Genomic DNA, 12,853 nt, shown 5'->3' with positions numbered 1-12,853 from the left:
GATAAAATATCTCTATGATTAACTTGCAATCCAGGCCTGGCTACAGGACTAATTAGAAGTTAGCCAGATACACCAAAGGCTGTGGAAGAGAAGGTCTTTGGAGCTGAACCCCTGTGACTTCCTCTGGACTCTTTATTTGCTATCCTCCTGCTGCATTTGTAGTTTCATGCTGTTTTGCCCTGTTTAGGCTTTCATGTGGTCAGTCTTTTTTTTTTTTTTTTTTTTTTTTTTTTGCAGCAATTGGGATATGGCTGCCCAAAGGACTTACATATTACCCTCAGAACATGCAAACTGTTTATCTCCCATCATAACTTCCTCAAAAGACATGCTTCTTGTAGTTTTGAAGGAGCATTTGATTGGGTATTTAAGGGGTTTCTTTCAACTTCTGAAAATCATGTATTTTAAGCAATGTGCATGTTTGACCTCTAAAACCCCCTGAGCTGCTGTGTAGCACCTGAGTTAACAGGAGTATAAGCACAGCACAAGTGAAACAGGCTAAAGCCTGAACTCTGAGCCAGGTCATCAGAGGGAGGCAGACACACTGCCAAATCACATTCACGTCATGAATGAAAAGCTGCAAACATACAACTGAGAGTATGAAATGCACATTAGAGGCATATTGGACATACAAGGTTTGATGCTATGTTGTTCTTGAAATCTCCTCCTAATCAGATGATGATCCTGTATGGACTGTGACTGTGATGTGATTAGTGTAATGTCCCTTAGCCAAGCTTCCATGCATTTGCTTTGCTCTAAAGATCTCTAAACATCTCTCCAGAAGTCTCCAGATATGAACATGGACGTTTAGAGCTGAAAGGAGTCAGTTTCTGAGGAAAAGCCTATAAGAATAGATAAACAATCTCATGACTGGTCAAATTAGAATATTTTAATAACAGAAATATTTAACAATTTAGTCTGAAATAAAAATATAATATTTATATTACACTGTAAATAACAATATAAATCATATGATTCGCATTTACAGTATTAGCATAGAGTCATGCAGCACCTGGTCTTACAATACTACTTTTACAGAATCAATAAGCTCAGTTAAGTGCCACTTCCAAATAAGTATTTACACTACAGTAATTTACTGCAAGAAGAGTTTACAGTGCCCTTATAAAGGGAAGCAAAAATCTGCCTTTTAGATGACTCTAAAGGAGGAAATAAAATGATTTGCTGTCTTTAGTGGCAGAGTCTCTGATCCAAAATTCCACACGCTGCACCTTTTCTGCATCCATCCACAAAATATGATCAATCCTTTTAACAGGGCATCCTTCCGGGGAGTCAGTTTTCCTGTATCCCTTGTGTCTACTTGTGTGTGTGTGTATGTGTGTGTGTGTGGGTATATATATGCTCATGTAAAAGCGAGCTGTCCTAGCAAGTTCCGCTGTGTCAGCGCAGCTGGCATGTGTGGAGGTTCCTGGCAGCTCTGTTGTTGTTGCCACTGTGCTGCTGCTGTCTCTCCAGCCCTCCTGCTCTGTCCCGCAGGGCTCGGCACACCAGGCCCTGGCCACAGTCGCAGCGCTGGAAGATCTCCAGGCCGTGGGTGTCCTTGCGCCGGTGCCGCGTGCACATCTGGCCCTCAGTCAACACCGGCTTGCAGATCCGTGACCAGAAGTGGCGAGCACAGCACAGTCCCTCAGAGCAGTCTGAAGATCGCAGACACATGTCCCCCTCACCACCTGAGTGAGAGAAAGAGAGAAAGAGAGAGAGAGGGAGTGAGTGAGAGACTGAAATTTCTGTGTAACATTTGGAATCAACTGAGTTAGCTGTTAAAATCATAGGAGTGCTGAAAAGAACTAGTATTTGTTGAAGGTTTACTGGTCAATTTGCATGAGAAGAGAAGAGAAGAGAAGAGAAGAGAAGAGAAGAGAAGAGAAGAGAAGAGAAGAGAAGAGAAGAGAAGAGAAGAGAAGAGAAGAGAAGAGAAGAGAAGAGAAGAGAAGAGAAGAGAAGAGAAGAGAAGAGAAGAGATACCTTTAAGCATTTGTTGTGAGGAGACTGTAGTCCTTTTAGGCTGCTGTGTCAACACTGTGCGGTTCTGATTACGTGTTACTGGCACAGCAGTGCCATGTGGCTTGCTAACCAGTTGAGTCGCAGCTGTAGTTCTAAAAGACTGGGTAGAATTCATTTCAGCTGCTTGGCACACGCCTGCAAGGGAAGCACAAATTTCATTGTAACAAGACGTAAATGGGCATCAGTGGAGAACAGAGAGTTGAATCGTTGCTCACCGTTAATACATCGGTTACCACTGCAGCACATCGCGTCGCGAAGGCAGCGCTTCCTACGTTTGCGGCATGGCAAGCACACTCTGCGGGCATCGTTACAGAATTTAACGGGACCGCATTCACCATCAACAGCGCAACTCAGTGGCTGAAGGAGAAAAAAAAAAGTGCTTTACTAATTCCATATACTGTAATTGGTTTCTATCAACATGAAACACCAAGGAAATTTAAATTAAAATGAAACTGAGCAAGCAAACAGCGTTTTGCAAACTCTTCAAAAAATATTATTTTATTCACTTATAGAAATAAATTAGTGCTAACGTACCACCGAGATGTCACTGCCTCCCTTGTGAATGCCGCCGCTGTCTGAGTTGACCACATGTGGATTTGCGCTGACTGCGTCGGTGGGATTGGAGGCTCCGTTTGGCAGATTTTTGATGGAGTTCCGTAAACCTGATCCAGCCCGAGCATCTCTAACGTAGCCGCCGCATACAGCGAGGTAAACAACCGCAATCGTTAGTGAGACCGGCATCATGGCCTTATCCTCAATGGAAAAATTCAGTAGATCACGTAGCTAATTAAAGAATCCGTGGAAAAACGAAGCCGTTTTTTTCGATAATCTGTCTTCGCGATTGTGCTTTAGATTGTCCGAGGAAACTTATGTCTCGAGAGTAGCAGAGACGCATGGGCTTTATACATGTGGAGTTTGTGTACACCCGCCCCTCCCTATGTAGTGTTTGTATAAGCGCGAGCGCGAGCGCGCGGTAACGAGGGGAGAGAATTGACATTTCAAAGATACTTGTTGCACCCCCTCCAGCACGCACTTGGAGTTAAAAGGAGCGAGAGGCGTTGGGGGGGGGGGCAGGACAGGCCATTAGCATGTCCTCTTTCGCAATAGGATACTTCTCTTGAAGGGGTTACTTAAAAGATGTCATAAAGCTTCGTGTTACTTGTCCGAACATTTTTCTATAGAACATAAAGACATTAATCTTACAGTTTCTTTTATATTGATTAATTTTTATACACTGCTCTCTGTACGGCTTGTAACGCTGTGGGCTACAAAAGGATCGACTCTAATGGAGCAATGGCATGCTCATATTTCAAATTTGCATTGACAAAATAATTCAAGTATAACCAAAAGGCATAATATTGCAACTGTAAATCTGAAAAGGAAATATGTATATTGTCTGCAAAACTAATCATTATGTCCAAATTATACTGGAAGGTGCCTATGTGTTGACAGTTGTATCGTGCTTCATAGTCTAGCTACATTTTAAAGCGCTTTAAATAGACTAGTGCAAAGGAACGCAGGATACAATCGTAGAGGTTAAAAATGTTTCCTCGATTGATAGTTTATAATATTCTGGCGCCCTCTGTTGTCACCGAGGATAATATTGCTGAGCCCGAGCGAGCGCAAGAGCGAAACAGAGAAAATGGGTGTGAGAGATTGGAATTTGTGTCACATCTGAAATAAAGTGAGTCAGGTGTTAGAATCATATCAGTGCAGAGATGTGGGGGTACACTACACTTAAAAGTAATTTGATTTTATTTGAGATTTATAAAGTTTATAACAGGCACCTTGCAAATGGCTTTGATGACATCAAAGTACAGTCAGATAAAATCAATATCTTGGCAAAACCCACACCACTCATGACAAAGATACAGTGCAGATTTGGATGTTAAAGACTTAATCTAAATCAAGACTAGGTCTAAAATGACAGGAAGAAAAGTCAGGAATTTGATTAAGGAATTCTATATTTTAATGGTCTCAATAACATTACTTAAGTCTTGTTGGGAAATAGCAGTCTACATTTTTACTATTGACTTGTTGAGTGTACATTACAATATGACTACGGTCTCAGTGTAAGAAATTTGTTTTTTCATAAGGGACTACATAATTTCCACACAAAAAAAGGATATTAAACAGTTGATATCGATAGTTTTCTTACCAAATACATGTAGATGAGGCAAGGGGAGACAAAGTAAAAAAAAAAAATGTTAATACCTTATTACCAATATACATCAATTGTGGGCTATATAATATGCATTATATTTTTTTGTAGGCAGTTAAATCATGACTGCCACCTTTTCTTTGTTCAGTGGGAATAAATGGTATTTTCACCATTGTGCAGATGAGTCTGTGCAACTAGACCAGATCAGCAACCAGGATGTATGTTAAAGTAAAACAATTGTCAAGGGGAAGAGTTAGAGATGATTACAGAGGACAGTACCTCAGTGCAGTTTAATAGGACGAACACTTACATGGACTCGGGTATAGGTATAGTATCATGTACTGCAGCACAGTACATCCTCAAGAACAAACATAATTTATGTGAACAAAAAATGTGATGCTATTACTGCTTACAGTGCCTTGCCAATCCAGCCACATAATCATACAGAGGCAATGTCATGCAGTAAAGACATATAGTTATGTCATTGTCTAATTTCACAGTGTCTAGTTGTGTGCAGATTTAGATGTACATAAAAAAATAATAATAAAGCAATTTGCCACTCTAGAATATCTAAAATGGTGTTGTAAAAAGTAGGGAAAATGTATGGGTCTTGATGGAGAGCATCAGTTTCAGGTTTTGACATGTAGCAGGTTAATGGTCAAGTGTAAGTGTTTTAGGATGCCATTGATTTAAGGCACTATTTATTTTCATGGTTAGCTAAACACTATGGATTCTGAGAACACATTGTTTGTATGTATTCATACATATGTTATACCTGAATTCATCTATAGTCATTTAGTCACATTATTACATAAATTTAAATATGAGGTCATCAAAAGATCAAATAATCCCAATTCCCTCAAGGCTACCTTTACAATCTTATTCAAAAACTGCCTGATCATGGCCTGATCACAGCTATTTAAAATTTCCCTTCAGCAGTGGTGACTGGCTGAAGAGTCATAGATGGGACTAAGAGTAAATTGTGATCTTGAGTTGAACATTTTAGAATTCAGTGGGGGCCTTGGGTTTATTTTGTGAACAGTGTCATGAACCTGAGGCACACTGGGAGTTGGATAACCAGACATTAGCACAAGCCCTGGCTTGGCTACAGCACACGCTCGAACGGCCACCTCTCATCATGTCACATGTTTACATAAATGGAAGTAGATAAGGAAGAAGGATGCTTGTGAAGTGTTGCACAAATGTCCACATGGGGCACTTCAGAGAATAATTAACTACTATTACAAATGTGAAGCAACTCTGTGCTTTTTATGTCTGTGTATGTTTTTGTTTGTTGGCATTACTGGTAGTGGTGGGGTTAATATATTACTATGTACATGTTCCATAATGCCTGCTTATAAGAATAACATTCAGGGCTGTCCGGATCCCCTGAATCCTGGCTTTGACATACACTGACTTCATCTAAATCTATAGACCACATTTTACTTAGCAATCTGCACAAAGTGTGAAAGATAAAGAGCCTACAGCCAATCAAAAACAAAAAGCAATTGCATGAGGTCAAGACCTGCTACAAGATATCTCCATTTGCCTATGAGGAGAGGGGCTTGTGGCAGGTACACCCAAACAGAAGGATGTTTACGCTCTTGGCAAACACACACTCACACACGCGCACACATACGCAGTTACACAAAATGAATATATTCTCCCCCATTGTTGGGTCTTGTGTATAAGAGCACTGACAGCTCTACAGTACCATATAGCCTAAGTCCACAAGAACCTTCATTTCTCTATTGCAACAGTCAAGGCTAACCAAAACAAAAGGGCTTTTCTCCCTTCTACTCCATTGGTCTGTCCTGCCTCAAACAGCCTTTAATGCAGCTTGCCCAAAAGAAGCAGCTCTGTTCCAGGTAACAGTGGAGCAGGTCTTTTGTGTGGTGTGCATGTTCTCCCATTGTGCCAGGATGTGCTGGAGCTTTAGAAGTCTACATCCCAGCCTGTGTTGTCATCAGGAGGAGGGTCTTCATTGTCCTCTGGGAAGCTGTCAAAGTTGCTTGTGTCTGTGGCTGATGTCACCTGGAGTACAAAAGTGATCATGCAATTTTCAATAGATCATAACACCCATCACCCTCTAATATACAAAACATATAATAGAAAAGATGCATAAAATATAAATAAAATAAATGCAAAATTATAATCAGAATTTATTTTTTAAAAATTATAAAAATTCATAAAAAACTATAATAATCTTACAAAATTATAATATAAACATGATCCAAATTAAGGCAAAACTTTAATTTATTTAAACCCATGAAATAAATTTAAAGCATTATGGTCTGACCAGCCTTCCAACCTTTTTTTTGTGTTTTAAAATGGTTGTCACTTTTTGTCACTTGGTTTGTGACTTTTATTTCAACATTTATTTTTAAATGTACTTATCTTTTGTTATTGTAATGTAGGCTATCAGGTCAGTTGCATTTACTTGTATAAAGAAGCTATTAAAAAGTCCTATCCAGAATTCCTGGCACCCTGGCTAACAAACAAAAAAGGCATGAAAATTAATCAGCTTTCTTTCCATGCATTATCCTGTCCTCAAACTATGAAAGAACTATTAGTCTTCAATCAAAGAACAGAAAGATCTTGTTGATTTTTTTTTTAATTATTCAGATATGCTTGTCACAGTTATTGGCATTCTTATTATCTAGTATAACTGATTAATTGATCTAATGATGAAGTTTAAAATATAATAAGCATCTCTTCACATGTATATTTTGTTTTTTTAATGTTCAGCCAAGCCTTTGGGAACACGTAAGGACCTTTTTCACCAGGTTTTAAAATATGAAGGGAAACTCTCTTACTCATCCATCTAAAGATGAGAGACAACAAACAATGAAATTACAATAATTATGACCTTTCAAATATGAAAAGGACAGTTTGTTCTTTGCCTCCAAGCACAGTGAGTAGGATGGTTCAATGTATTAAAAAAGTCCTGTAAGGTTCACAGTTAATGAAGTGCAAATGTTTTGAATTTGAGCTTGGTACAGCTTAACCACAAATATTTAACCTATAAAATCACACCTCCATGCAAATAAGTCTCACAATACAAATGCAACTGCCAAAAAAAACCCCCAAAATAACACTGGAACATTGGAGCTCTATGATCATGCTAACCCAAATGAGAGCTTTTAGGCCACAAACACCACATCTGGATTAGCATGTAAAAAAATGAATAGAGAAAATCCTTTCATACTGTGACTCAGAAACTCTTTTGGCTCCAAAGACAAAGGCATCAGACACACTAGGACATTTCAGTGCAAAATCAGACCATCGCAGCAAGTGGCCAATACCACACAGAATTGGCTTACAGATGAAATGGCCAACCCAGCCTGTTGACCTAAACCCATGTGGTAACCTGTGGCATGAGCTGAAGAATGAATAAGCTTCCTATCTTATTTCCATACATGGACTCAGCATTACTGTCTTGGAGAAGATAAGATACACAGAGTAAAGCATTCATGGGTTTATATACATTGTTTTCAGAAAAAAATATGTTGTTATAGATTATATAATATTTTATTATACACTTCATCCAGCATTATTTGCTCATTACATTTGAGGGTGCTAATAGTTTTGGAGGGTACTGCAAATAAATGAATGAAAACACATAAAATTGTGCAAGGCTGGTGAACTGGTGAATTGTACTGGTCTTTGAATCTTAGTACACACTTAGTACACATATTTTATGAGTAGAGACTAATTAGCTGAATAGTCAACAACATTCTGTAAGTTCTAACTACAACATTTGTAGGTACTTACATTAGGGATGATTGGAGGGGTCAGTGTTCCCTTCCTTAAGCCCTCCCAGTTAAAGCCTTCAAACCACCTGCACAGAGCACACAGTGAATGAGCACATTGTAGGAGTACAGTGTAAGAGCTCTGCCGGAGCACAGTGTAGGAGCACTGCAGTGTTTGAGCAGTGAGTATGAGCGCAGTGTAGAAGCAAAGTGTAGCAGTACAGTAGGTGCACAGTGTAAGAGTGCAGTGTAGGAGCACCATAAGAACACAATGTAGGAGTGCAGTGTGGGAGCAATGAGTATGAGAGCAGTGTGAGAACACTACAGGAGAGCTCTTTAGGAGCATAGTGTAGGAGTGCAGTGTAGGAGCACTGTAAGAGCTTTACCATTTGCAGTGCTGTCCAATTCAGATGTTACTCTGTTAGTCACACAGTCATACCAACTCAGTCCTTTTATTTGCGTACTTACTTGTGCTTTTGAATATCCTTAACACCATTTTTTAAGTTTCCCAGTCTTTCAGAAGGAGTGTCCCTGGAAAAGTAAAAGAACCTGTCAGTAAGAGCTGTTGAACTGTTGAACTGTTGAATTAGCATGTTCAATTTAACATACCTGCATAGTTTTTTAATTAGATTTGCAGCATTTTTGGTAATTTTCTTTGGAAATTCAATCATGTCAATGCCTCTTAGGATGATGTTGTAAGTCTTCATGGGGTCAGGACCTGAAAAAGGAGGACTGAAAGACATTGGAGGATTAGATATTAATTTTAGATATGAAATGTATTGGAGGATTTGAAATTTTATTTATGATATTAAATGTATTGGAGGGTTAGACATTTTATTTTTGATATTAAATGTATTGGAGGGTTAGACATTTGATTTTAGATATGAAATGTACTGGAGGGTTAGAGATTTGATTTCTGATACTAAATGTATTGGAGGATTAGTTATTTGATTTTAGACATTTTATACATATTGGAGGACTGCAAATTTGATTTTATATATAAAATGTACTGAAGGATTAGAGATTTTATTTTAGATATTAAATGTATTGGAGAATTATAGATTTGATTTGAGATATTAAACATATTGGAGGAGATTTGATATTATAGATATTAAACAATATTGGAGGATTAAAGCTTTTATTTTAAAAAATGTTTCATGTCACTGCCTCTTAGGATGATGATGTAAGTCTTCATGGGGTCAGGACCTGAAAAAGGAGGACTGAAATGCATTGGAGGATTAGATATTAATTTTAGATATGAAATGTATTGGAGGATTCGAAATTTTATTTATGATATTAAATGTATTGGAGGGTTAGACGTTTTATTTTTGATATTAAATGTATTGGAGGGTTAGACATTTGATTTTAGATATTAAATGTATTGGCGGGTTAGACATTTGATTTTAGATATGAAATGTACTGGAGAATTATAGATTTGATTTGAGATAATAAACATATTAGAGGAGTAGAGATTTGATATTTTAGATATTAAACAATATTGGTGGATTGAATCTTTTTTTTTTTTACTGCTGCATAAAAGTTCAATGAAATGTTATTTATTTAGTGTCCATTAAATGTTTTCTCTCACCTTCCAGTCAGTAGTTCATACATGAGGATGCCCAGGGACCAGTAGTCTGCTGAGATATCATGACCTTTGTTAAGAATGATCTCCGGGGCTACATACTCTGGTGTGCCACAGAACGTCCATGTCTTCTTACCGAAGCCAATCTTCTTAGCAAAGCCAAAGTCCACCTGTACACATTTTAATTATTTGCTGTATATATATTACTCAGATAAGCCATTTTTCAGCATTTATAACCCATTTATATAAAACATGTGCAGGAGGACATTATTATATTAAATGAATAAGTCCAGAACTGTTTACCAATTTGGCGTATCCCCTGTGGTCCAGTATCAGGTTCTCTGGTTTGAGGTCTCTATAAATGATGCCTTTGGAATGTAGGTAGGCGAAAGCCTCCACCACACACGCGGTGTAGAATCGAGTGGTGGAATCATCAAATGAACCCCTGTAACAGGCCAGAATCCAAAAGCACTATAAAGACAAAATCCAGTCATGGTTACTGGAACAGTGGTTGTGGTGAGTGAAGGGGATGAAGAAAAAAAAAAGTGTACACAGGGCTATGGAGGGAGTGCGACTGAGTGTGCTGACCTGTCTCTGAGGATGGTCCACAGCTCTCCTCCCAGACATGCTTCCATCAGCATGTACAGATATTTACTGTCTTTAAATGTCCTGTAGAGTCTGCAGAGTGTTTTTAAAAGCTTATACTACTGACATACAAAAAATATCCCATCAGAAAGTAGTCAAACGAGTAAAAGAAATCTTTAAAACAGTAATAAAGTAACCAGCTGTTACTGCAGTTACTGCACACTGCATTACAGCGATTGAAGACCAGAGTCTTTGGTGTGTAGCCAAAAAAACCTAAGTTTTGGATGTTTCAAGCCAGTTGTGTGTGTTTATTTCAGCTTTGAATGTATAAACTATAATTTACACATGAAAGAATATCTGACTTAACATGCCATGATGATGAAATGTTAAGAGGTGTGTGGTGTCTGTTAGTATTGATCCACTGGTGCCTCTGAGAGTACCTAACTATGAAGTCAGAGTGAGCTTCCTGCATGATAAGCTTTTCAGAGCGGATGTGCTCCTGCTGTCTGGTGTCTACGATGTGGCGCTTCTTCAGAATCTTCATGGCAAAAGTCTTATATTCATCACTCTTCAGCTGCACCTGGGATTAGAAATAAGAGAAAGAAGACCCAAGTAGATGAAACGCATTCAATATTCTTTGGAAACAACAGTAACAAATCCTACAAAGGTATTTTAATTTCTCACTTGAAACAGGCTAGCCTTTAGCAAAACAACTGCAGGCTCTGTAAGGAGGCTCAAAGACCTGAGCATCATACAGTTTTCACCACCTGCCCAATACTTGCAAGTACACAAATACGTCCTCCTGTTCAATATTGTTCTGCCAATTAATACATTTTTTAATACATTATGTTTAATAAATTAAGGAAGACCATATTCTAATATATACCAACTCAACACGCCCAAATCCTCCAACTCCGAGTGTGTCTATGATGTTGAAGTCTGACAGGTGTAGGCTGAAGAAAAAAGCATTCTCTGCCTCATACCTGCATAACAGTAAATGAAGAAATGGAAAGCTTTTAGAAAAGTGTAGCCTAAAGGGAAGGAAGCTGGAAAGAGAGAAAGGAACAGCTCCCCTCTCTTTATCCTGCAAGACCATAATCCAAACTCAGTTCTTCTCCTGTCCACCTGGGCCCTATGGTTACTTTGGTATTGTCTGGTAAAGAGTGAACTCTAATTCTTTTTTATTCCACTGAGCTGAGTTTACAGTGTTGTGCTTACTAATGTCCCATGCACTACAAACTCTATGTGTATTTTTAGGAAGAGGACCCACTTGCGTGACTTAAAGTCAATACTTTTTTTATACATTGGTCTGAGTGCTTTAAAAATATCATTCCCACTCTATAAGTTTGCTGTTGCACATCAGCTTCAACATTATGCAGAGAATCTTCATATTAACACAGTGGAGTTTGTATCGGCTATCCTTGTGAATGAGGTCTGAACTGAACTCAGTGTTTGCCTTTCAAATTTGACCGACTGGGATTAAAAGTGAAGACCTGGCTATAGTTCAGCATTCGCACTATGGAGTTAATGGAAACCTTTGTTGACTGGCAACCTTTGCTTTGTTTAGACTGATTGGTACTCGAACAGTCAGTGACACTTTCTGTTCATTTCACACTGTTAAACAAATAATGAACACATCTGAAAATGTGTACTAGTGCGGTGATTCCTTTGGTTTGGATAAACTCTTAAAAGCAACCTTTTTTTACCTTGTGAGTCCAGGGAGGAACGAGTCTGCAAACTCCCTATTGGGTCTCTAAAACAGTAGTCACAAGTGTGAGTAATAACACATTTGTCTCCATGTTTGGGTTGGCATACAGCTGCCTAGTGTCAAACAGAGGTTATGATTTTCCACACACACTGCCAAGGGTCCTTAGACATGCATACACTTGCTTAATCTCTCAGACACCCACAAACCCAAAGTGTCCTCTGAATATTATTTAATCCTTTCTATAATCAGATCAGTTATTAGCCAGATTGAATTGGTTTAGCTGATAAAGAAGGAAGGCTTCTCTGGGTTAGAGACAGCCTGTTGGAAAATGGCCTGAACTCCAGAAATAGAACACACCACAAACAACTCGGGCAACATGTGCGGGAAAAAGACACATAATACAACACCATCATCACAATGAATATCAAATGTCCTCTTCACCTCAGCAGATGGTAGAAAGCTTGGCTTGAGGTGCCATGAGGAAAAGAGGCCTAAAGCATAAGAAGGAATAGGCAACAGCGGAAGCACACAGCACACTGTGCACATGCACAGTAAAACAAAAGCAGGGCTTCTTACAAAGTGAATTCAGAACAAAATACACAAGGAAAGAAATGTTCAGGATCATGTACCTACTATTACTCAACTGACATGAAACAACAACAATAATTTGGGGAAATCAGGTTTCTCGAGGTAAGTAAATCCTACATAATTCTTTGCGAAGATTCAGTATGAGTCTACTCCCAGGGATACACAGTGATTAGACATAAAACAAAGGAGAAGCAGTGTCTCTGTTCAAGAGAACTCTGTTCAAAAAGTAGTGACAGGCTCCATGGGAAGAGGGAGGTTTCTATGGACAAATGTTGGGCCAGTAGATGGGGTCCACACAGGAAGACTCCCATTCATGCCGGTGAAAACTAACTGAGGATAGAAGAATGTTCATTATTAACTCTAGTGAGGCACAAAGTCTTTGAGCTACTGGATCAAATTTTTAAAAGACGCCTAATCAGATATGGGCTTTAGAGCCAGATTATATTCCGGTCACTAGT

At 38.7% G+C, this 12,853-nt stretch overlaps 2 protein-coding genes across 7 annotated transcripts in view; both read right to left on the bottom strand.

Moving 5' to 3' along the window:
* Positions 1 to 876: 876 nt before the first annotated feature.
* On the bottom strand, positions 877 to 2,991 carry dkk1a (dickkopf WNT signaling pathway inhibitor 1a). Its single transcript, XM_027023248.3, has 4 exons — positions 2,554 to 2,991; positions 2,235 to 2,376; positions 1,981 to 2,154; positions 877 to 1,685 (listed from the first exon to the last, which is right to left on the bottom strand). Exons 1-4 carry the CDS (start codon positions 2,761 to 2,763, stop codon positions 1,396 to 1,398), a joined length of 816 nt encoding a protein of 271 aa, XP_026879049.1. The 5' UTR covers positions 2,764 to 2,991; the 3' UTR covers positions 877 to 1,395.
* Positions 2,992 to 3,756: 765 nt separating this feature from the next.
* prkg1a (protein kinase cGMP-dependent 1a) overlaps positions 3,757 to 12,853 on the bottom strand; it is a 53,941-nt gene continuing 44,844 nt past the window's right edge. For 4 of the 6 annotated variants that reach the window (XM_027017040.3, XM_027016966.3, XM_081724639.1 and 1 more), the window contains 9 exons: positions 10,986 to 11,082; positions 10,540 to 10,679; positions 10,103 to 10,192; positions 9,818 to 9,959; positions 9,521 to 9,684; positions 8,542 to 8,664; positions 8,401 to 8,463; positions 7,955 to 8,021; positions 3,757 to 6,214 (listed from right to left, as the gene is read on the bottom strand). In XM_027017040.3, coding sequence (XP_026872841.1) covers positions 6,116 to 6,214; positions 7,955 to 8,021; positions 8,401 to 8,463; positions 8,542 to 8,664; positions 9,521 to 9,684; positions 9,818 to 9,959; positions 10,103 to 10,192; positions 10,540 to 10,679; positions 10,986 to 11,082 — 985 coding nt within the window. In that variant the 3' untranslated portion in view covers positions 3,757 to 6,115. Of the gene's footprint in view, positions 6,215 to 7,954; positions 8,022 to 8,400; positions 8,464 to 8,541; positions 8,665 to 8,720; positions 9,153 to 9,520; positions 9,685 to 9,817; positions 9,986 to 10,102; positions 10,193 to 10,539; positions 10,680 to 10,985; positions 11,083 to 12,853 lie in introns of those variants that run through there. The other 2 variants (XM_081724637.1, XM_081724638.1) reach the window with 2 other exon arrangements.

This window comes from Electrophorus electricus, chromosome 12 (genome assembly GCF_041902795.1).
Source record: "Electrophorus electricus isolate QZ-2024a chromosome 12, ASM4190279v1, whole genome shotgun sequence".
Taxonomy (NCBI): domain Eukaryota; kingdom Metazoa; phylum Chordata; class Actinopteri; order Gymnotiformes; family Gymnotidae; genus Electrophorus; species Electrophorus electricus.
The sequence above is the reverse complement of the archived record's forward strand: the minus strand, read 5'-3'. Positions and strand labels throughout refer to the sequence as shown.